Source organism: Leishmania infantum, chromosome 26, assembly GCF_000002875.2.
Source record: "Leishmania infantum JPCM5 genome chromosome 26".
NCBI classification, from domain to species: domain Eukaryota; phylum Euglenozoa; class Kinetoplastea; order Trypanosomatida; family Trypanosomatidae; genus Leishmania; species Leishmania infantum.
This window is the reverse complement of record NC_009410.2, coordinates 549724-571546: the sequence shown is the minus strand read 5'-3', so window position 1 is coordinate 571546 and position 21823 is coordinate 549724. Positions and strand designations below refer to the sequence as shown.

Genomic DNA, 21823 nt, shown 5'->3' with positions numbered 1-21823 from the left:
CCTCTCTGTAAGTGAACGTTTCCTTGTCTCTGGTGTCTGTGCGTGAGTGTGTTCGTATCGGGGCAGGACCTTTAGGTACGCGTAGCCCCCTTGTCGTAGGCTGTAGCAGCGGAAATGAAAAAGAGAACGGCGCGAGTCATCATGAGCCGTGTCTGCGCCGTTGCCGCCGCCTTACTTTTCCTCTCACACACATACACACACATACACTCTCTCTCACAGGTGAAGGTGGAAGCGCTGTGCGTAGTACGGGCTGAAGGTGTAGAGCTCAAAGCCATCGTTGCCGTCGACGTTGCTGAGAGACCCCAATGCGACGCGGGCTGCTGGGGACAGCTTTTGTGTCGTGTGAAACAACCGGGCGCCCGTTTGAGCGTCCACGCATACAAGCCCCGTGGAGACGGAGGAGACAGCCAGCAGGTGGCCGGCCATGGCCGTACTACACACCCCTGACTGACCACCACCGAGGCGCGAGGTGAGCAAGGTGCACACCGGGTCTTTGTCAGACCCGAGGCGACGCAGATCCCAGAGCTTCGCCCCGCCATCGCGAGCTACAGAGACGATCCCGTAGGGAAGACCTTGTACCGCGTACATGGAGGTAATATCAGACCCATAGTGTCGAGGTGTGGTGTTGAAGATGGCCTTGTTTCGCATCCGCCCCTCTGTGGTAACGACTTGAATCGTTCCGTTGCGCATGCCAGCAACGACGGCGACAGGCAACGAGGGATGCCCAAGCGCTCCGTGGAGAGCCAAAGCCGTTACATCGGTCGCCGTAAACGAGGCGAGGCGCACTCTGTGCCACTGTCCATTACGCCAGATGAACGCAAACACACTTCGGCCGGCGCCGACACAAAAGGACGTGTCGTTGGCGGAGGATGGCGGTACATCAGGCGGCTTTTCCGCATTCCCGGGGCAGCAGCACGTTACACTCGACAGTTGCAGGGGCTTGGGGAGCACCGATTCCAGCTTCAGTGTCGACAACGCGTGTTCTACTGTGAACTTGTTGCACCAGGTGTACACGAGGCGTATGTAAAGAGCGTGGGAGGTGGTGATCACGAGCAGACAGCACACGCATCTGCTTGTTTCCTCGTCATCGCCGACAGCTGCGTCGTGCGACGAAGACCCTTCATGCTGACAGTACATCCCGACACACCGCTGCGCAGTGGCCACATCGACTGTGGTAACACATACCGACATGAGAGCGGCACCTCGAGTCGTGGTGGTAGCACTGTTGTCGTATCGCAAGTACCACAAGTGCCCATCCCGCCTATTTAGGCTCCACAAGATACCCAGCGAATCATCGTAGCAGCACGCGTCGTCCACGTGAAGTGGAGGAGCAAGCTCGACCGCGTCCCATGTGTCGTACCGAGCCTCTCTCAGCAATCGCGGGTGGGCCATAGAGAAGCGCCAGCGAGGCAGGAACGCCATGCGCTGAAAGCGCGTGTCAATCAGAGGATCATTCCAGCTGCTCGGGCGTTCCTGTGCCGTAAAGGAGGTGGTCTTCACCAGAGGGGCGGCGACTTCGCCAGCATTTTCTTCAGCTTTCTGAGGCAGCACTTCCTTGAAGACGAAAAAGTCGTTATCGGTCGCCTCCGACAGCCTCACGCTGACGGGCGGAAGAGCGGCAGTGGCACCACTGCCAGCTGCTGCTGCTGCCTCTGTTACCCGTTGTAAGACCACCACATCTGCCGGTAGTGGACGGCGTCGCCGAAGGGGCACACGACCGTCACCAAACCACTTCTCCGGGCAGCAGCGCGCCTGCAGCACATGAACATACATGTCACGCAAGGGAATATAGATGGAGCCTTTGCGAACCTCGATCGATCGACCATCAGGCATCGTGAAGCGCATGGTTTCGCAGCGGGTGGCCGCCGAAGATGCTCGGACAATACCACGTTGTTCTCTTCGCTCACGGTGGAAGTTCCGATGCAGTTCTTCTTCCAGCCCCGCATCCGAAGAGGAAGAGGACGAGAACTCCATGATAGGCGGTCACTACGCGCGAGTATGTGGTGCGCCTGTGTGTCTGTGAGTACTACTTTCCAACTCTTCAGCTCACTTTCGGTGCTTCAGTGCGTTTCCGTGCGTTTGGGTGTGTGCGCCAGCGGGAGCGGGTGCTTTCGGCCCTTCTCCAGATGCATCATTACGGTGCACAGCGGCCCGACGAATGGGCAGCCGACCAAAGCGGCACTACGAGGGAGAGAGAACAGAGGAGGTTGCGCGGGGAATGATTTACTGTGCAGAAGCAGGGTGAGGGCACGGGCGCGTGGAGAGGGAGGGGTCAGAGGAGATGGTGTGGCAACGCCGTCAGAAAGAAATGGCTCAGATTGAGAGCATGGGAGTTCTTTTCGTTCCCTTGCCAGGTACCCGTTACTGCTTCATACAACGTGCGCTAAGCTCCACTCTTCCGGGCCTGCCACAGGCACCCAGCGCGCGGTGCAACGCAGCCGCAGACACGCATCACAGCAGTGCGCCGACACAGTCATCTGTGCACGGCCCCTGACCCAAACTCTACCCACCCACCCGCCTCGCAGGGTGGCACTCAGCCTCCCCAGCAGCAGGCAGTGCGAGGGCCGAGCGAGACGCGTTGGTATCACGCTGACGCCTTGCCCATCGCATGGATGGCGCAAGCACGCTCACGGTCGCGGGTCGCACCGGCGCCACGCCGTCCAGGGATTGGCCGCCGGCATCCGTGCCACTGCATCGCACTGACCTCCCCACGTCCTAGGCACCCTGGCCCTGTCACCACCAGGGGGTGGTTCGGCAGTGGCTGGGATAGGGAGGGAGGGGGGAGGAGGCTGCTCGGCTTCCCCTAGAAAGCTGCTACTAGCCCCTATGATACCACGCGGTGAGGTGCTGTCCCTCATCGGGGAGTGCGTCGGTGTCGAACGAGGGAAACGAATAAGAATGGCTTTCCTTGGAGCCTCTTAAACCACCTTAATGGAGTGGGACATCTTTGAGGAGCATAAGCAAAGGGTGTGGCCAACGTCGAGCACAAAGGGCAGCATCTCGCAGCAGCTGGAACGGAAATTTGTACAACAGTCATACCGTGCCTCGTCTCCTGCCAGCCCATTCCTCGAAAAGTGCGAGAACGGCATCACCAAAAACGAATCTTTAAGGGAGATGCTCAGGTGTAACTAAGAAGCCTAGTATATGGACACAAAAACAGGGTGAAGGGGACGGCAGCAAGCGCCACAGAGGCCGTGGATACATGTGTGCGAGTGAGAGTGGGCCTACACGCTGGATAGATTCAGGAGCGTTTGGCCATCATGCGTCGATAGGAGAGGAGCCAAAGAGAGAGCACCGAGACACACCGTCCGGCGTGCACTCCATAGTCGGCCGAGTTCACCAACCATAGAGACCACACACACACACACACACAGATAGAACCACTATAATAAACCGCGTACACGTACACGTGTGAGTATTGAAGAGGACGTGCATTGTCCGCCGAATACCTGAGAGACATAACTACAGGACGTGAAAGGGAGAGACCCCATCCGTGTCCCTACACACCTGTCGTCTTGCACGCTCAGCAAACACCGTTCTACCTCCCCATCCTACACACCAATGTTGCGCAGGAATGCCTCATTGTTCGGCTCGCGCCCGAGGAACTTGACCAGCATGTCGTTCGGGTCCTGGCTGCCACCGACACCGATGATGCAGTCCACGTAGCGGCGGCCCATCTTGGGGTCGAGGAGACCGTTGTGCGAGCGGATGTACTCGAACAGGTCCAAGGCGAACACCTTGGACCACATGTACCCGTAGTAGCCGGCACCGTAGCCCGTCAAGTGCCCGAACGCGCTCTCAAAGTGCGTATTATGCTCGTAGTTCACACCGGGCATCACGCGCGGCTCCAAATCGTAGAAGAGCTGCGTAGTGTTGAGGTTGTCACGCGGCTGCGTCGAGAATGGCAGTCCGAAAATCTGAAGCGAATATGTCGCAAACTGCAGCTGGCGCAGCGTGTCGCGTCCACTGAACGCGTTCTTCGATGCCACCTTGGCGTCGATCAACGCACGTGGCAGCTGCTCCTTCGTCTTGTAATGACTCGTGATCTTCTGCAGAATCTCCGGTTCCCACAGCCACTCCTCAAGCATCTGGGACGGCAGCTCCACGAAGTCACGCTTCACACGCGTGCCTGCAAAGGTCGCCATACGCGTCCTCCCCATCAGAGAGTGAATAGCGTGGCCAAACTCGTGAAAGAATGTTTCGACATCGTCGTGCAGGAACAGCGCCGGCCGGTCGGCCGTGGCTGCTGGGAAATTCGCAATGACAACGGCCAGTGCCGGGGAGAAGTCGTTTCCACCTTCCTTGAGAAGCACGGGTGGCACCACAGAGTGGCAGCACGCATGTGAGTACTTGCCTTCACGAGGGAATAGATCAAGGATGATATAGCCCAGCACGCAGCCGCTCTTGTTGTCCTTGACCTCCAGTGTCTTTGCTTCGCTGTGCCACAGCTCTGACCCGTTGTCTACCTGCAGGAACGTCACGTCAAAGAAGGACTGGTAGATGTCGAAGAGCGCTTTCACTGTCGCGTCCATGGGGAAGTACTCCTGGATCGCTGTCTCGCTCACATTCAGCAGTGTCTTCTTGATCTGGTTGATCATGAAAGGGATATCGTACGCCTCTATTTCCCCTGCAGGCGACAGCGAGCAGCTGGGGTGCAGGTGCTTCTTTAGCAGCTCCACCTCAGCCACCCACTTCTTCTGCAGCTTTGGAATCAGGCTTTCTACAAAAGCCTGCGCCATCTCCGGCGTCTTCGCCATCTTGTCTGAGATGTACAGATGCGCGAAGGAGGGGTAGCCAAGGAGGACTGCCAGCTGGTGACGCTTTTCGATAATGTCCTTCAGCACTTTGTCGTTCACGGGGTACGCGCGATTCGTGAAGGCTTGCGCCATCGCCCGACGCGTTGACGCCACCTCGCAGTTCTTCATCACGGCGAAGTAGGTCGGGTAGTCCATCTTCAGCGTGCACTCGCCGGCCTCCGTGCGCTGCAGTGCCGAGAGCACGCTCTCTGGCACGCCCTTCAGCGCATCCACCGTGAAATGCACCTCCGTCTTGTCTTCGCTGATGTTCTGCTGAAACACCGTGCACAGCGATGCGAGCTCCTTTTGCAGCTGGACGACCTTCTGGAACTCTTCCTCTGGCAGCTCCATACCCTTGCGGCGGTAATCAGCAAGCTGCTCCTCCATCCAGTACATGTACTCACGCGGCGCCTTCCCGCTCACATACACCGCCTCATACGCCGGCGCGGCACACACTTCCTTCAGCGCAGAGTACAGCTGGCGGTTCGATTCGAAATTGTCAATAGAAAAGGTCTCGAGCTCCACAACGCGCTTGGTTGCTTCGTCACGCACCTCCTTGCTCGGAGACACGCTTGCGATGACGGAGAGCAGACTGGCCGACACCTCCAGCTCAATCGACGCCATATCAATGGACTTGGCAGTGTTTTGAAAGGTGCGGTCGGCAGCACGGATGCCGTAGATCTTGCCCAGCGACTGCTCTGCGCGATGCTTCGCTGCCTTGACCAGGTCCTCGCATGCAGCAACCGTCTTGGGAAATAGTGCGGCACATTTTTCGACCGTGGAAATATTCGCAAAGATCGAAGTAGCGGCCATCGCAGAGGCAAGTGAAGGGGGTCTTTAGAGAGAAATGCTCTGAGTGCTTATTGTAGATTGAAGAAAGGCAGCTTTGCGAAGGAAAAAGAGGAGATGAAAAGAAAAGCAGAAAACCAAAGTGCTTTGCAGGGTGGAGTGGAAGAGGCTATGACAAGTGTGCCCGTAAAGGAGAGGCAGTCGGCTTCATCCAGGCGCAAAGATATTGCTGAAGCATAGAGCAATCAATTGTAGCAGGCTTTTCTTTGCTGGTCAGGAGTCAGGAAAAACAAAGGGACAGTCATGTTTTTTTTTTTTTTATCGGACGACGACGCGGAGCTGATACCGAGAGCGTAGAGGCTCGAAATGAACGGGAGATGTAATGCAGTTTGCTGAATGGGTGGCGTTTGAAGCGCGCAAAAAAAAAATCAGTTAGGCCCCGCAACTGGATTCCGCTTGTCTGCGCGCACACGACTCTAGTGGCTACATTTTCCCCACAAGGTATGGCGCAAAAGAGAAAGGTTCGCAGCAGCCGCCTTTTACCGCGTTTTCTAAAACAGGAAAACAAGACTTGTTAATCAATGAATTCCAGAGGCTCGTTTCAGCACACCAAACAGCTGTCGCAGGAGTCAACGCATTTCGGTGGCCTTTCTCTGCTTCCTCTATGGTGGGGCGGAAGAAAAAAAGTGGATGAATCAGTCTTTCTTGTTGAATACGGAAAAAAAATAAACAAGGAGCTTCTTGACGCTGGATGCACTGTCGGCCTCCGCCCTTCTGCTGAACAACAAAGCTGCTACAACGAACTTTCACTGTTCTGCCACGCGCAGCCAATCGCTAGCAAAAAAAAAAGAAGCGAAGAAAAAGCTGAAAGAAGTGACGAAGGAAGGCGCAAACACGTTGGCTCATGATGAAGAGCTCACGTACGCATTCCACAAAGGCAATAAAACTGACGGAGGATGTGAAAAAGGATGTCTTGAACGTCTCACAAGCAAAAGTCACTTTGAAAAAAATCAGTAACGGCCGGCTAACGGCCTTTATCGCCACACAGCGACCATTTCTACTAATATATATATATATATATATCGGAGTCGAAAAAGATCAGCCTGTGCATTAGCAGAGATATTCAGAAACCAAATGCGGTTATCGAAGCTGAGGCACTTCGGGTTAGGGCATCTATACTCGCACAGGCACTCGAGCAACAGAGGTAAAAAAAAAAAACAGTTTCGTGCAATAAGTATGCAGGGAGCATCCGAGGAAGCGCGACGGCTACAGGGAAAAAGTAGTAATTTTGGCTGTGCAGCTCTCCGAAGCACGGCTTCGGAGATGGAAGACTGATTGTAGTGCTTACACTTTCCTCCCTGCTTCGCAAATCCTCATCTTTTTCTCCTTCATGTCCCCTGAAACTCCTCCCTGCCTTGATGCCACTGAAGTTCAAGGGCACACCTTGAAAAAACCTACAGCACAAGCGGAAAGCTTGCTATAGTCAAAGACCAAAAACCAAAAGGCCTCAAAGACAATATAACACGTGAGATTATGGGCGTGAAAAACAAAAGAAACTGCGAACACAGTACACCTTGGAAACCAAAACAGCTAAAAGCATGATGCTGACCCATCAGAGGCGCCGGAGGTCGCGCGACACACTAAAAAAAGAAACGAAGATGTCTCTTTGCGCGTTCCTTGCTCAACGTCTATATTCTATGCCATACAACATGCGCTAAGCTCCACTCTTCCGGGTCTGCCACAGGCACCCAGCGCGCGGTGCAACGCAGCCGCAGACACGCATCACAGCAGTGCGCCGACACAGTCATCTGTGCACGGCCCCTGACCCAAACTCTACCCACCCACCCGCCTCGCAGGGTGGCACTCAGCCTCCCCAGCAGCAGGCAGTGCGAGGGCCGAGCGAGACGCGTTGGTATCACGCTGACGCCTTGCCCATCGCATGGATGGCGCAAGCACGCTCACGGTCGCGGGTCGCACCGGCGCCACGCCGTCCAGGGATTGGCCGCCGGCATCCGTGCCACTGCATCGCACTGACCTCCCCACGTCCTAGGCACCCTGGCCCTGTCACCACCAGGGGTGGTTCGGCAGTGGCTGGGATAGGGAGGGAGGGGGGAGGAGGCTGCTCGGCTTCCCCTAGAAAGCTGCTACTAGCCCTTATGATACCACGCGGTGAGGTGCTGTCCCTCATCGGGGAGGACATCTCTAAGAATTATGCGAAAGGGACTGACTTATCGAAGAGTTTTTGTGACAGTTCGTGTTGTAAAGGAGCCGCTTTCACTGACATGGCAGAAAGAAATGCAAGCATCACCACTTACATGGCATGTCTTTTTGATCATCGAGTGACTGTAGAAGGCTCGTACTGTAGTCTAGAGGAGAGTGCACTTGGCTGCGACAAGCGGCCACAAGCAGGGTGACTAATTGACTCGTAGTTTGTCCAAGGGCGAGAATAATATTCGCTGATGGCGTGACGGCAGTCACTTATACGAGATCAGATGTAGGCACAAGGACTGACACCCTAGTTCTAAAAAGAAAAGAAACAGAGCTGCGAGACAAATGTTTCCAGCTGAGGTTGCACACAGAGTAGCGTTAGGCCTCGTGGTAACGTGCGTACCCGTATGGCGGGAAATCGGCGGAGCGGACATGTGGTGATGACTGACCGGCATCCAATGAAGCTGGCGGTCAAAGAATCAGGCCGGCAGGTAGAAAAGGCTGCTTTCCGCGACAATAAGCGTCGCTTTTGTTCTTGAGTGTGAGTTTTGCAACGGGCAAGGGTGCTCTCTGGCGTGAATACCTGTCTTTTGCTGTGGGTTTGGTCCGCGGCGAAAAAAAGCCCCGGCTGTCATCGCGTGGGCGGCGGTGCAAAAAAGGGTGCGGCGTGTCCCCCGTGCCCCCGCTGGAAGGTGTTGCTGCGGGTGGCCCACCCCTTCTGGCGCGGGGCCCCCCTAGGCGTCCCGCGGAGGGGGGGGTTGGCGGGCCCGCCGGTGGCGGCGGGGGAGGGGGGGTTTTCGACTGCGTGAGGGCTGGGGGTTGGGAGCGCCGGGAAAGCTGTCCTTGGGGATAAAAGGGGGTGCGCTTTTCGGGGGGGGGGTCTCGGCCGGTTGGATTTCGATGCCAGCGGCGGCGAGCACCCCGCTTGGAAAATCAGGCGGCCCAGCCAATCACTCGATAGCCGAGGAGAGGGCCGATGCGCGTGCGCACGCTGGCGCTCAGTTTCGTTTTTCTTTTGTAGGCGTGACGGGGCAGCGCGGCAAGCTGGGAAACGGCGGCGCACGGGCAAAACAGCCCTGCGGCCTAAGCTTTGCTGGCGAGGGTTTAAAAACCTGAAGATGATCAAGGCGGCTTAGGCAGCGAGATGGCCGCACACTGGGGCGGGCCAAAACACACAAAAGCTTGACTCACGGGAGACTCGGCCGTGCCGCATGTTGTAAGAGGTGTGACCGCGGCGCCAACGAGCGGCGCGGGTAGGAAGCCGGTTTGGCTGTGACCCGTTGCGGGCTACACGATGGAGAATCCGTCCCCGCCGCCACTGTCATGTGAAGCGTGTGGAACGTCGATGGCTAGGAGCGGAAAGTAGCCAGTGGAGGCGCGTGGAGTACAGCCGCTGCCCTGGCCCGTGTAAGGGCTGTCGGTCCAACACTGGCGGGGCCGCTGTGCCCTTGTGCCTGGCCTCGATCTTTGTTTATGATCCAGACGGATGGGCTGGTGCGTCACCGTGTGCACAGAAAGTACCGAGACTTCGGAGGCATCTTTTCGGGGTTGCCTCAAGCCTGACTGGTGCAGTGCCGCTACGGCATGGTCACACTGGCATTCCCTCGCAGCTTCGCATCGGGTTAGCTGGCGCTTACGTGCATCGCTGTAGGGCTTGCCACGGCTTTGTTGAACACGCCTGGTAGCGTGCGGAGATGGCAATCGATTCTTTTCGTCTGCTCGATGTCGACTGCGCTGCGTTAATCTCCGTAGGTCCGTAAGTTCATCCTGCTCACGGCGCTTGCCTGCCACGTCAGACGCCGTTGAGCAGCAGAGCAGGGGCGCGGCGTTCGCAGGCGCACCAACTGGATCGATGCCGTCACTGGAGTGCGTGCGTGAAGTGCGCGAGCCCATTTTGTAGACCAGCAAAATATGGAGACTGATGACTTCGGAAACCCAAAATGTACACACACACACATACACACATGCATATATATATATATATATATATGTGCGCACGTGCGCGTGCGTGTACATGGACGTGGTGCGCGTCAGGAGAGGAAGCAAGAGCGGAAAGGCGAGGGATTTCCAAAGAGAGAGAGGGGTGTGCACCGCACTACTGAGAGGATATGACCGCAAAACAAAGGCCGCATCAGAAACGGTGCTTTAGGCCGCATACCAGTGGACATGAAGCGAGTAGCGAATAACCCGAGGTGATGGGCTCGGCAAGGCGGAACTCAGCTGAGTTTCAAGGAGATGCATATAGAGCTAAGAGACAACGCAGAATAAAGTACACACGAATGCGCACTCCGCTCACTACGCAGTCTGCGGCGGCACAGGATACTCGAGCAGCAGCAACGCCTCCGCAGGTGCGATGCGGCCAAACTGCGTGCGCCTCTGCAGCGCATCGGAATCCCTTGTATGAGAGCCAGGCATTGTTGCTGAAACTGGGCTTTGCGGTTCCTGCGCCGCTTGCTCGCGCAGCCGGACAGACCGCCGGTATATGACCTCCTCGATGGTGTGAGGTGCGAAGAAGTGGTGCACGATGACCTGCCTGAGCTGGCCAAAGCGGTGCACGCGCCCGACGGCCTGCTGCTCGATGGCAGGGTTGAGGTTTGGCTCAAGGAAAACGACGTGGTTGGCGAAGGTCAAGTTGAGGCCGGCGTTTGCGCTGCGCGACGTGACAAACAGAATACGGCGCTGCGACAGTACCGAGGCACCACTGGGCGGCTGCATCGCACGCATTGCACGCTGCCGCTGCGCCAGCGATGAGGCGCCGCACACCATGTGCGGCGCGTAGCCCTGCGCTGCCACCGCATCGTGCGCCAGCTTCAGAAAAGCGGGATACTTGGAGAACACCAGCACACCGTCATCCGGCTGCGTGCGCCAGATCTCCTCCACCACTTCCAAAAAAGCGCGCACGCGGCTGCCGTCACCGATGCATGCCAGCACCACATCCACTTCCTCATCGCCTGAGTGCGCAGTTGCCGTTCGGCAGCAGTCGTCATCGTGCCTCGTCTCCGCCGCTGCTTCCACTGGTGCCGCTGTGTCAACCGCCACGACGCGTTTCTCCTCCAGCATCGACTTGCGATCGCGGCAGTACGGGCACTTGGCGCTCACGTTGCCTGCCACCTCTCGGCTCGCGTCAATAACGCCAAGCACGCACTCCTTGCAGAACATGTGGAAGCACTTCAAAAGGGTCGGCACCGCCATGCTGTCCATGCAAACACCGCACTGCGGCAGCAGTGGCGGCACCTGCGCCAGCTCGGCCAGCGTCGTCGCCGTTTCCTCTGGTACACTTGAGTCGCTGAGGAGACTAGGCTTGCGCGATGCTGCCATCAACTTGACCCACTCCAACGCCTCCTGCGGTGTTGCTGCGACGAAGGAGGCCGCCAGCACCTCGGTAATACCGGCGCCGCAGACGCCATTGTCGCTCGTGAGCCGGACCCCTCGCAACATATGCGCCTCGATGTCTCCGCGTAGCAGCTTGTCGTTGCCCACTCGTGACGGATGCAGGCACAGTCGACACAAATCCTGCACCCACTGCATGACATATCCCATCCGTGATGACAGGATACCCTGGCGATGCAGGCGCGCCGCAACGTTCATGATAACGAGAGCGACGCGGTCATACAGGCGCATCTCGTCCGCGGTGAGGGGCGCAGAATGAACTTGATAGCGTGCAGGGGTCAACTGAAGCTCGCGACTCACCTGCTCATTGCGCTCATGCCGCACCATGGTGAGAGTAAGCACTTCAAAAAGACTGTTCGGCAGGCACGGCAAACCGACTTGGAGGTCGCGCGGAGGCGTCCATAGCCGGTATTCGGAGGGAATGTTCGTTAAACTCGCCTCCGAGGCATTGTAGAGGTCGCGCTGCATGCACTGGGCGCATAAACAAAATGCAACGCCGTTTGCCACCGATACCGGGAGGGTATCGGAGTGACGACGCACCCACAGGGAGCGCAGACCCCGATTCACTGAGTCGGCTAGAGAATGGCCAGCCGCGTCGGACGCTGAAAACACGTTGTGCGTGTTCAGATAGGCATGGGTCAAGGATGCGTGGCGGAATGGAGGCCGACTAAGCAGCCGCGCCGCGCTGTGCATCCCGAGAAAGCGCAATGCGAACCCTAGCGACTCCGTCTTGTTGTTGTTGAGCGGGGTGCCCGTCACGGCCCAGCGACGCTCGCCACTCAGCAGGTGGAAGAGACTCGTGGCGCCGCACTTCTGCGACTCGTCCAGCACAACGCGGCGGAAGAGCAGGTCGGTGATGCGCAGCGCGGAACGCCCCGTCGTCTCGGCCAGGGCCACGTCGGCGTAGTGCGCTTTCATATCGACCCAGTACTCCGCCAGCACCCTCCACAGCGGCGGAAGCAACACGCGGCGCACCAGCTCGCGGCGTGTGGAGTCGGGTAGCGTGTACTCCTCGGCTGCGTGGTACAGGAGCGCCAGAAAGACCGAAGTGTCGCTCGGCGAGCCTTGATCATCGAAGAGTCGGCACTGCGTGACAGTGTCTTGCCACACGGGTAGGGAAGTTGTTGTCGCGCTATAGACCCTCAGCAGCTCCCACGTATGGTCGAGAAACGCGTTACTGACGGCGCCGGTGCCTGGCAAACGCGTGTGGCGGTCGACGGACCTCGCAGTCGCATCCACCACTGAATTGTCAAAGGCCACGGAGATGGAGAGGGTGGGGCAGCGGAACACTGACACACCATCGACAGCGTCGAGCTCGAGCGTCCACGTATTCGAGGAGGTGGTGGTGTCGCTCGCGGGCGAGGACACCTGTAGCTTTTCTCCGCTACCCAGTGGAGCGTGGTCACGGCCACCGCTCCTGTGGCTGCCACAAGTCCTCTGGCCACTTTGCGGTAGTGGCACCACTGCGCAGTCGCAAATATGCGTCATCTCCGGCCTTCTGCCGGTGCCTCCAGCTTCCCTCATCCCCCCTGCTGCCGGCCACACCACGTCGCTGGCGTACTGCTGCACGGCCGCAAAGAGCTCCGACGGCATCAAGTTTGACCAGCCTTGCGATGCAGCCTTCGCACACACGGCATCATCTGCCTCATCGGCCACATGCCCCAGCCAAAACTGCAGCCCGCACGCCTCCTGGCGCAGGTGCGTCGACAGCGTCTCGTACGTTGTGATGACGAAGTCGGCGCGCCGCATGTCGGCCGCCGTGTACTGCGCCCGCTTGGCACCGTAGAAGAGAATGTAGGATGCGGTTGGGTAGAACTTGTGGATCTCCTCGATCCACTGTGTCGCGATCGACAGCGGCACCACGACCAGCGTTGTGTGCGGTAGCCGCGTTGGCGCAGTGGGGTGGGGCACGATCCCGGCGCGGAAGTTGCCAAATGCCCAGTGGAGCACCTCTCGGGTGGACCACAGCATGCAGTTGCGCATCGTTTCTGTCTTTGCCGACACCTGCCAAACCTTTCGCGCCGCTAGCGCTATCTCACCCCCCAAGGCTTCAGCCTCTTCTCCGTCACTGTTGCCGGCCTCGCGCATTGCCCTATCGTAAGCGCACAGCGTGAGTATCGACAGCGTCTTGCCCAACCCTACGTCGTCGCATAGCAAGCCACCGCGGATGCGTCCACCCGCCGCATTCCACGCTTTCCACGCCTCCGCCTCCGCCTCCCGTCCTGCGACCACAGGGCCGCCATTGCCACGCACAACGATGGTCTCATTCGTCGCTGCACAGTAGTACATGACTCCGACCTGGCGTGCTGCCGGCATCGCTGCAGTGTCGACGTGGTAAAGCGGGACAGACACGTGCTCGCGATAGCCTTCGCACTCCTTATTCCACATCCGCTGCACATTCTCCAGCTGATGCCGCTTCAGCTCCGCTCGAATGTACTGCCGCGGCATCTGCGCAGCGGGCAGCGTTTCTGTCGGCTCTGCGGTCACTTGCGTCACGTAGTTCACTATCTGCGCCGCGTTCATCGACCCTGCAAGCTCCAACGTTGTCTGAAACCGGGAAAAAGAGCCCGCGGCGTAGAAGGTTGCGGCTTCTTGACAGCCACCCGCAGAGACCGCCCCAGGCGCTGTCGTCGTCTCTTCGGCAGCATCTGCGTCTACCGCGGCGCCGGCCGTTCTACCCAGAGTCACTGTATCGTTGTCCGTGAGGAGGTACGACTCATCACGGCAGTGGCGCAGCGCCGTCATGAACGGACCGTGTGCCTCCACAAACAGTACTTCTGCAGCAGCGGCATCATGACGACTGTGGCACGAGCAGCAGCCACCACGTAGCAGTGCCTCGGCCACGTGCTGACACACCTTCATGTGGGCAAAAAGCAGCCTTGCCTGCACAAAGCTGGCCGTGCTCGTGAACGACCCTGTACCGAACGTAGAGAACAACAGGGAAAGCGTTGGCTCCAGTGTCACGGAGAAATATCCGCCGTGATTGACATCCGCGCACGTGTAAGCGTAGCAGCGTCGGATGCGTGACTGAAGGTCTTCCGAATTGCGGTGCCACGGATGCATGGCGGTCTCTGGCAGGATCGCGCGGAGCAGCGCCTCGGCCCACGTTAGACAACCGGCCTTGGGCTTGATAAGCGCACGCTGAGCTGCAGTGAACTTCGGTGACTTTGCTGGTTTGCTTGTCGGTGGTGCCCACTTTCCGCTTGAGTTGGCCACCATGTGCTGGTACCGTATCAAATCGCGTGTGCGATCCGCCGTGTATCGGACCATGCACGCATCGAACGCCTTTGCCGCCTCGGCGATGGCGGGGAAGGATAGAAGCTGAAAAGGTACGTGCTGCCACCAAAGTCTGCTGAGACGCCAGCTGTGCCTCTCTCCCGAGCTCGTCCGGACCAAGAGGTAGAGGGAGAGGTGTGCTTCACCGAAAGGACAGCATTCCATCACATCCAACGGCTGCCCAGTGGTGGCGCGACACCCGTCCAGCAACCCCAGACGCTCGATCAGGCTTTTCTGGTCCATCAGGTGTATCTCTTCCGCACTCGCACGCTGCGACAACGCCAAATACTGCGTCAAAAATGAGAAGGCCGAGTAGCTCACCCCTGCGACGCGGCAAGACGGGCACGCCAACGCAAGGAGGTCGGAGAACGTGTCATACTTGTCAAGCATGGAGAGAAGAAAGCCGAGCAGCTCCGCTGCTCGGGTCGCCGGGTCGTCGCCGTACCCGTTGCCGCCCTCCTCGCGCACCACGCGGGCAACACGAGCACACTCGCTAACGATGAAGTATTGAACACATGGCAAGACCGCCCGCATAGCTATGCTGCTGGCGCCTCTTGCGTCCAGCATTAGTGATTTAGCGCTGGTGACGTCGTCGTCAGCAGGTTCCGCTGTCTCTCCAACCGCCGCTGTCCCGGGAAGGGTATCCAAGTCACCCACGATGCAGTGTGCATGCGGTTGTGCAGCAAGCTCAATGGTGCGTTCCGTAATCAGCATGAAGTTGCGAGCCAACGCAGAGCGCATGTGTACCAGCAGCGCTTCTTCCAGAAGCGGTGCCTCAGCGGGGCCCTCCAACCGCATCGACGAGGCGGCTCTCTTCCGAGATAATCGTGCTGAGCCGGCAACCCGCTTCAGCTCTCCAGCTGAGCCTCCCTTCTGCCCATCCGCGACGCCTCGAGCGCGTGATTGCTTCGTGGCGACGCGCGAGGGTTCCGCTTCTGTGCTGAGTACCTCTCCCGCCAGCGTGGTTTGACGCGTGGCTCGTCTCGACTTTATCTTCACAGGTGCCTCACAAGTTTCTGCATCGACGTCGATGGGTGCAGGTGGCGGCAGAATCGACACGACCGAGCTCGAATCGGAGTTGGAGCGGGCAGGGGAGTACGAGGAGGAGAGCTGCGCCTCCTCAAGGGTATTGTGCTCGGCGTCAGGTGCCTTGATAGCGGCAGTGGTGCTGCGGCTTCGCTTCCCCGCAGCAGATTCACCAGCCGCCGCGTCTGCCGCTTCTTTTTTTGCGCGTTTCGTAGGCATGGCGATCTGTGTGCGGCCCTAACAAAAGAAATGCGATATAAAGGAGAATGAGGGACGGGCGAGGAGACCACAGCCAGGAGGTGAGTGACTTCGCAGCACACCGAGGAAACCATGGGCAGATGTGTGCACGCAAGTGCCCGCCCACGGGAGAGGGCGAGGCAAACAGGAACGCGGAAAGAAAAATGAGAAAGGAAAGCGGAGACGGCGTTTGGTAACGGTATGCGTGTGTTTGTGTAACGACTTCCTGTCGCTCGTGCGCGCTCTCTCTCGCAAGTAGCTCACGGATGAGCGCACATGCGCAAGACCTGAGGAAGCAGTGCAAGCGCGGAAGAAGAGAGGGGCGGGGTGGTGAGGAGGAATACCAGGGAGGAGGCAAAGAAGAACAGTGGGGATAGAGTGGCGAAAGAATCGTAGGAACACGAAGTTTTTGTGTTCGGTGAATGTGGCAGAAAAGAAGGAGAGGGAGGTACGACGAAGTGCCAATGACGGGCAGCACCGGTTGGGGAAGGAAGGAGTACGTGAAGGGGTGAGGTAGACGGATGATGGAAAGGTGAGGGAGGAGGAGGAGGAGGAGGAGGAGGGGGGAGTGGAGCAAGAGAGGGTTGTGCTGCCCATAGCGCAGATGGAGCGCGTCCTGTTGCCACAGAGCCACAGAGACTACGTGTGCCAGAGGGCATGCTTCTGGACGGCTCAAGGGAGGATTCCGCCCTCGAATGAAGTGTGTTTCTCTTTTCCTTTTCCGCGTGTCTCCCTCCCCGCCTACCCTTCCTTGGCCCGGCGGTCTGTTGCTCCCTCTTCCCTCTTCCACGCACGCGCACACACACATATAGATTGCTGTGGTGGGGCATGGGAGGGGGGAAGCGATGGGGGTGCTGTAGTGTAACACATGCTTGTGGTGGCGGTTCAACGGGTAACCCCTGAAAGACGCGTTCGCAGAGAAGTGAAGGAGAGGGGGGAGGGGCGGAGACAAACAGAAACGAGAACAACAGCGAAGGAACACACACAAGAAAATAGCTCTTGTCACGGCCATGCTGGTCTTATGCTGAAGAGCGGCGTCGCCAACGACACCGATACCCACACCATCATCAACACACACACACACACACACGCACACACACGCGTACACACACAGGAAGGTGGCGAGGGGGGAGGGAGGGAGGGAGGGGCCATAGGGAGCAAACAGCCAAAGCAACAGCAACGAAGCCGTCGGCGGCACGCAAGCAAGAAAGGAGAGCAACAACTTAACAACAGCAAACAGAGGGGACATCTGCGACACCCACGCCCACAGTGTAATGCTGCCATGCGCAACGTGCGTGTACCTTCTGCCAACCAACCAGCCTGTCTTCCACATCGGCGCGTGAGCAAGCCAACCAAAGAAGTGACACGCCCATTCCCTCCAACAAAGCCATCAACACATAATGGCGGCATCAAGGAAGATGCGTAGGGGGCGAAGAATAGAGAAAAACGGAGTGGACGGGAAGGGAGGAGTGTCGGCGATATCGAGGCGTTTGAAGAGCTCCAGGGGGCGTCGACTCAGGACCTCACGGCAGCGCTTGCTGCTGCAAAGGCACGCACACAAAAGTACAGACATGCAGACACATACGTACGCGTGATAGAGGCAGAGTGAGGGGGGGGGCGAGAGAGAGTGAGGGTCATCAACACGAGCGAAATACATGTGCGAGGATAACAGGAAAAACAGCACGGAATGCGGGACATGGAAAAGAGTGGGGGAGGGGGTCGCAAAAAAAAAAAGGGCGGCACGTGAAGCAAAAAAGGGGGAGGGATAAGCAATTTCAGAAGCCGGCTGAGAGTTTTTGTGCGTGTGCACACATAGCGCGTTCACGTTCGCGAAGAGCGAGAGGGAGGGAAAGCCGTGAACACAAGCGAAAGAAAAAGGCGGCACAAAGACAGCCGATTCAGGAAGAGCTCTTGAACCCCCTTCTCTTATTCCTCCTCTCTCTCTTCATTGCTGCACATGCGTTGTTGCGCTTGCACACCGAGGGGCCACTGCCAACACGCCGCACTGATTGTTTCGCCACACAGAACCTCTCTGCGTACACGCGGACGTTGGCGACATCCCCCTATTCAAATACTCTTCCGCAGACGTATACACGTGCGCCAACACACGTTTTACGTTCGCGAATACGTGCAGCAGGGGCTTGTGCCTGCCTCAGCCGAGAAGCAAACACACATGAAAAGGAAAGCAAACAAAGCAGATCCCTTCATCAGCGCTACGTGCGTGCGCTTCTTTGCCCTCGTCCTTTCCGTTATGTTCTTTTTCTGTTGCTTATCCCGGGCAACATCGTCCGCTATCACCCGCCTCATGATCTAGGCGGTCAGAGCGAGGTCCCCAGAAGAAGGAGAAAGCCGACGAGAGGAGGAAAGGATATCAGCACACCCAACGTGAGAACGTTCACACACACACACACACACATGAAGGTGCTGGTGATCTTTTTGTTTTCTGTTTCGCTCTCTCCTACGTAAGTGGCTATGGGGCCTCTTCTTGGCGCAGGGGGTGAGGGAGGGGCGAAAAGGCACAGACATGCGGCACCGTGCTCAGAGAGAGAGAGCCTCAGCGCTCGCCATGGGCACACTCTCTGCTTGTGAGCTCTGTTCCCTTGATGATTGAACGGCGTCTAGTACGTCACCTTAGGGTATCCGTGGCGCTCCTGGTACGGCACGTACGGACGAGTCGGGAAGAAGCGCCTGCCCTCGATGGCCATCTTTTTCAGTGTCTCAGTGGGGGCAAAGTAGTCTCGCTTCGTCTTCCGCTGTAGTTGCTCCAGCGCCGCAACAACGTTGGCGATGCCGCGGTGGTCGGCGTACTGCAGCAACCCGCCACGGAACGGCGGAAAGCCGGTGCCCCACACCATCCCCGTGTCAACATCCTCGGGCGACATCGCGATCCCCTCGTCGAGGATGCGGGTTGCTTCGTTCACCATGAGCAAGACGCAGCGGTCCACTATCTCCGTCTCGGAGATGGAGGCGCTCAGCTCCGCGCCGAGATACTTTTGCAGGACTGCGCTGTTCAGCCCCGTTTCCTTCCCTTCCGCCGCGTAGGCGTAGAAGCCCTTCTTGTTCTTGCGGCCGAGGTAGCCGTCCGCGACCATCTGGGAGATGGTCGCGCTGACGCTGAAGCGGTCGCTCTTCAGGCCGTTGGCCAGTACCGGCCCCACGTGACAGGCGACGTCGAGGCCAACCTCATCCAAGAGGCGGAAGGGCCCCATCGGCATGCCAAAGGCCAGAATAGCCTCATCCACACACGCTGGGTGGCACCGCTCATCCACCGCCAGCCGCCCGGCCTCTGCCATGTATACGCCGAGGATGCGGTTCACCAGAAATCCCGGGCCATCTTTCACGATGATTGGAATCTTGCCCGTCTTGAGGGCGAGGTTGAAGATGGCGGCCGCGGCCTCGGCCGAAGTACTCTTGCCCTTGATGACCTCCACCAGCGGCATCTTCGATACAGGGTTGAAGAAGTGCATGCCAACGATGTTGTGCGGACACTTGGCCACCGTCTGCATCTCCGTCAAGCTCAGCGAGGACGTGTTCGTGGCGAAGAGGCTCTTGGAGTGGAGGATGCCATCCTTTTCCAGCTGCTGAATCACCTTCTTCTTGATGTCCATCACCTCCACGGCGGCCTCGACAATAACGTCCGCGCCACGAAAGACCTCGTTGGTGGTGCCGCCCGTCACAAGGGCCATCTTCCCGTCCAGCTCTGCCGTTACCATGCGCTTGCGACGCACGGCCCGCTCAAACTCGGCACGGACGTTGGTGATGCCCTGCTTCACGGACTCCTCTGTCAAGTCCTTCACTGCCACCGGGATGTTGTTCTTGGCGAAGTAGTGCACAATGCCGGAGCCCATGACGCCGGCGCCAATCACACCAACGCGGTTCACGGGCATCACCGTGTCCTTGGGCACGCCCGTCTTGTCCGCGCTCTTCTTCATGCCCTCTTGCAGAAAGTACAGGGACATCTGGTTCTTCGCCTCTGGGCTGCACAGCAGCTCAGCGAAGCCGCGGCACTCCTTGTCAAAGCCCTGCTGGTCGCTGTGTGTGGCGGAGTACATGATGCACTCCAGCGCCTTGTACTGCGCAATGTACTTGCCCTTTGTCTTCTTGTTCAGCATCTTGATGGTCTCGTCGGCGACCTTGCGGCGGCCGAAGGTTGTGCTCTCGAGCACCCGATCCATCAGCGAAATGTTCTTCCGCTTCGACAAGCGAGCGGGCTTGTCGGACAGGTACTGCCCAGCCCACTTGCGTACACCCTCGTAGAAGCGGTGCTCGCCATTCCACCGGTCGTCGGCGGGGATGATAACGTCACACGCGCCGGCCGACTTGGCTTCCTGAGGCTTGATCTGCTTCGAGGTCATGATCCACTGCACCGTCTTGGTAAGCCCGCACAGCCGCTGCGTCCGCACCGTGCCACCGCCGCCCGGCAGAAGACCAAGCAGACACTCTGGAAAGCCCACCTTCGCAGTAGAGGCCATTAGCCGCTGATGGCACGCAAGCGACATCTCAAAGCCGCCGCCGAGGGCGAGGCCGTTGATAGCAGCGACTATGGGGAACTTCTCCTGCTCAATGCGATTGAAGAGCTTGTGCCCCACGGTCGGCACCTGCACCGCCACCGCTGGGTCCGTCACGGTGTACATCTGGTCAATGTCAGCGCCGACGCAGAACGTCGACTTGGCGCTCGCCAGGATGGCGAATTGGGTTTCACCCTTCGCAACGAGAGACTCCACAATATCCAGTGCTGTATTCATGTTCTTCACAAATTCCTCGCCCAACGCGTTGGCGCTCGACTCGGCGCGGTTCATGACGATCCACGCAATGCAGCCCGAGTCGACGTAGACGGTAATGTGTCGTCCTGCCTGGTGCGTCTGCCACAAACGATTGCGCAGCACATCCTTGGGAAAGTCGTAGGCGGCTACCGTCGACTTTGCGGCCGCTGCGGCACCGGCGGCGGCGGTAGCGGCAGCAGAGCTGGCGGCAGTCGCAGGGCTTGCCTGCGTGCCCGCTGGAGCACGGCGGGTGAGGATGACGCTCGGGAGGGAGCGGGACACAAGAAAGCGACGCATTGGAGGTCTCTGTGTGTGTTGTACGTGTATGATGGGTATGTGCTGAACTATCCGCGTGTGTATATATATATATATATAGTTGTGTGTGTGTGCGTGTCGTTTTGTCGTGCTCCCTTGTTCCAACCTCGACGAAAGCGGCGTTCTCGAAAGCTGATGTGCGGATCAGAGCCTGCGTGCGTGTATGTGTGGAGGCGAGCAGAGGGGCTAAACAGCGGCGGGGTGTGAAGGGTACTTCAGAGGAAATCCACCACCACCCGCAAGAAAAATAAACACGCAAAGAGGAGAAAAAAAAAGGGAGGAGGAGGGGGGAGGGGGCACAGAGGGAATGGACGCGTCCGAGGGGGAGGGGACACGAGGGCTCACAAATGACCTGTTACACGCACCTCCTTTCCATGTTCCATGTCTGTTGGGAACACTGAAGCCCGCAGGGTGCGGATGAACAAAGGGAAGGAGGGAGGGGAGGGGTACAGGGCGAAACAAAAACAGAGGGACACGAGGAGGTGCACTGCGCAAAGGCAGACACCACACTCTACACGTGCTCACCCATGACGGACCAACACAGCGACCAAGAACAGGACAGTGTGCATCCGCGTGTGCGTACAAAAGAGGGGAATCTGATGTTGGTTCGCGTTTTCTTTTTCGTTTTTGAGTTTTGGAGAATGAGGGCTGGAGGCGCGTGCGTGTGCGTGTGCGTGTCGAACAGCCATGCATGCCTTCCTCTTTCTCGACCTTCTTAACGCGCACACAAACAAATGCAAGCGCAGAGACGCCCGGGCTAGCGGGTTTAGCCACCGTACACGCAGTGGCAGTATCCACAGTAAAACGAAAAGGGATAGAGAGAGGACAGGCGAGCGCAGAACGCGCACGGTGGTGGGTCGAGAAGGTGGTGGTGGTGGTGTCTGCGCCAGTGCCATCATGTGCTTCAGTTAGCCGCACAAGATACGCAAGCGAAAGACAAAACGAAACGGAGATCTTTGTGACGAATATGTGTATGTGTGTGTGTCGCAACACACAAGAAGAGGGGGATGCTCTGCGTGTCAG

The 21823-nt window shown here is 58.3% G+C and overlaps 4 protein-coding genes across 4 annotated transcripts; all 4 read right to left on the bottom strand.

Moving 5' to 3' along the window:
- Nucleotides 1-213: 213 nt before the first annotated feature.
- LINJ_26_1560 (conserved hypothetical protein) lies at nucleotides 214-1974 on the bottom strand (the record flags this gene model as incomplete). The annotated part of the gene is made up of 1 exon (XM_001470466.1): nucleotides 214-1974. The coding sequence occupies one exon, from the start codon at nucleotides 1972-1974 to the stop codon at nucleotides 214-216; it is 1761 nt and encodes a 586-aa protein (XP_001470503.1).
- A 1577-nt stretch (nucleotides 1975-3551) lies between these two features.
- On the bottom strand, nucleotides 3552-5609 carry LINJ_26_1550 (metallo-peptidase, Clan MA(E), Family M3; the record flags this gene model as incomplete). Its single annotated transcript, XM_001470465.1, has 1 exon — nucleotides 3552-5609. The coding sequence occupies one exon, from the start codon at nucleotides 5607-5609 to the stop codon at nucleotides 3552-3554; it is 2058 nt and encodes a 685-aa protein (XP_001470502.1).
- Nucleotides 5610-10088: 4479 nt separating this feature from the next.
- On the bottom strand, nucleotides 10089-15704 carry LINJ_26_1540 (conserved hypothetical protein; the record flags this gene model as incomplete). The annotated part of the gene is made up of 1 exon (XM_001470464.1): nucleotides 10089-15704. The coding sequence occupies one exon, from the start codon at nucleotides 15702-15704 to the stop codon at nucleotides 10089-10091; it is 5616 nt and encodes a 1871-aa protein (XP_001470501.1).
- Nucleotides 15705-18340: 2636 nt separating this feature from the next.
- On the bottom strand, nucleotides 18341-20521 carry LINJ_26_1530 (trifunctional enzyme alpha subunit, mitochondrial precursor-like protein; the record flags this gene model as incomplete). Its single annotated transcript, XM_001470463.1, has 1 exon — nucleotides 18341-20521. The coding sequence occupies one exon, from the start codon at nucleotides 20519-20521 to the stop codon at nucleotides 18341-18343; it is 2181 nt and encodes a 726-aa protein (XP_001470500.1).
- Nucleotides 20522-21823: the final 1302 nt, after the last annotated feature.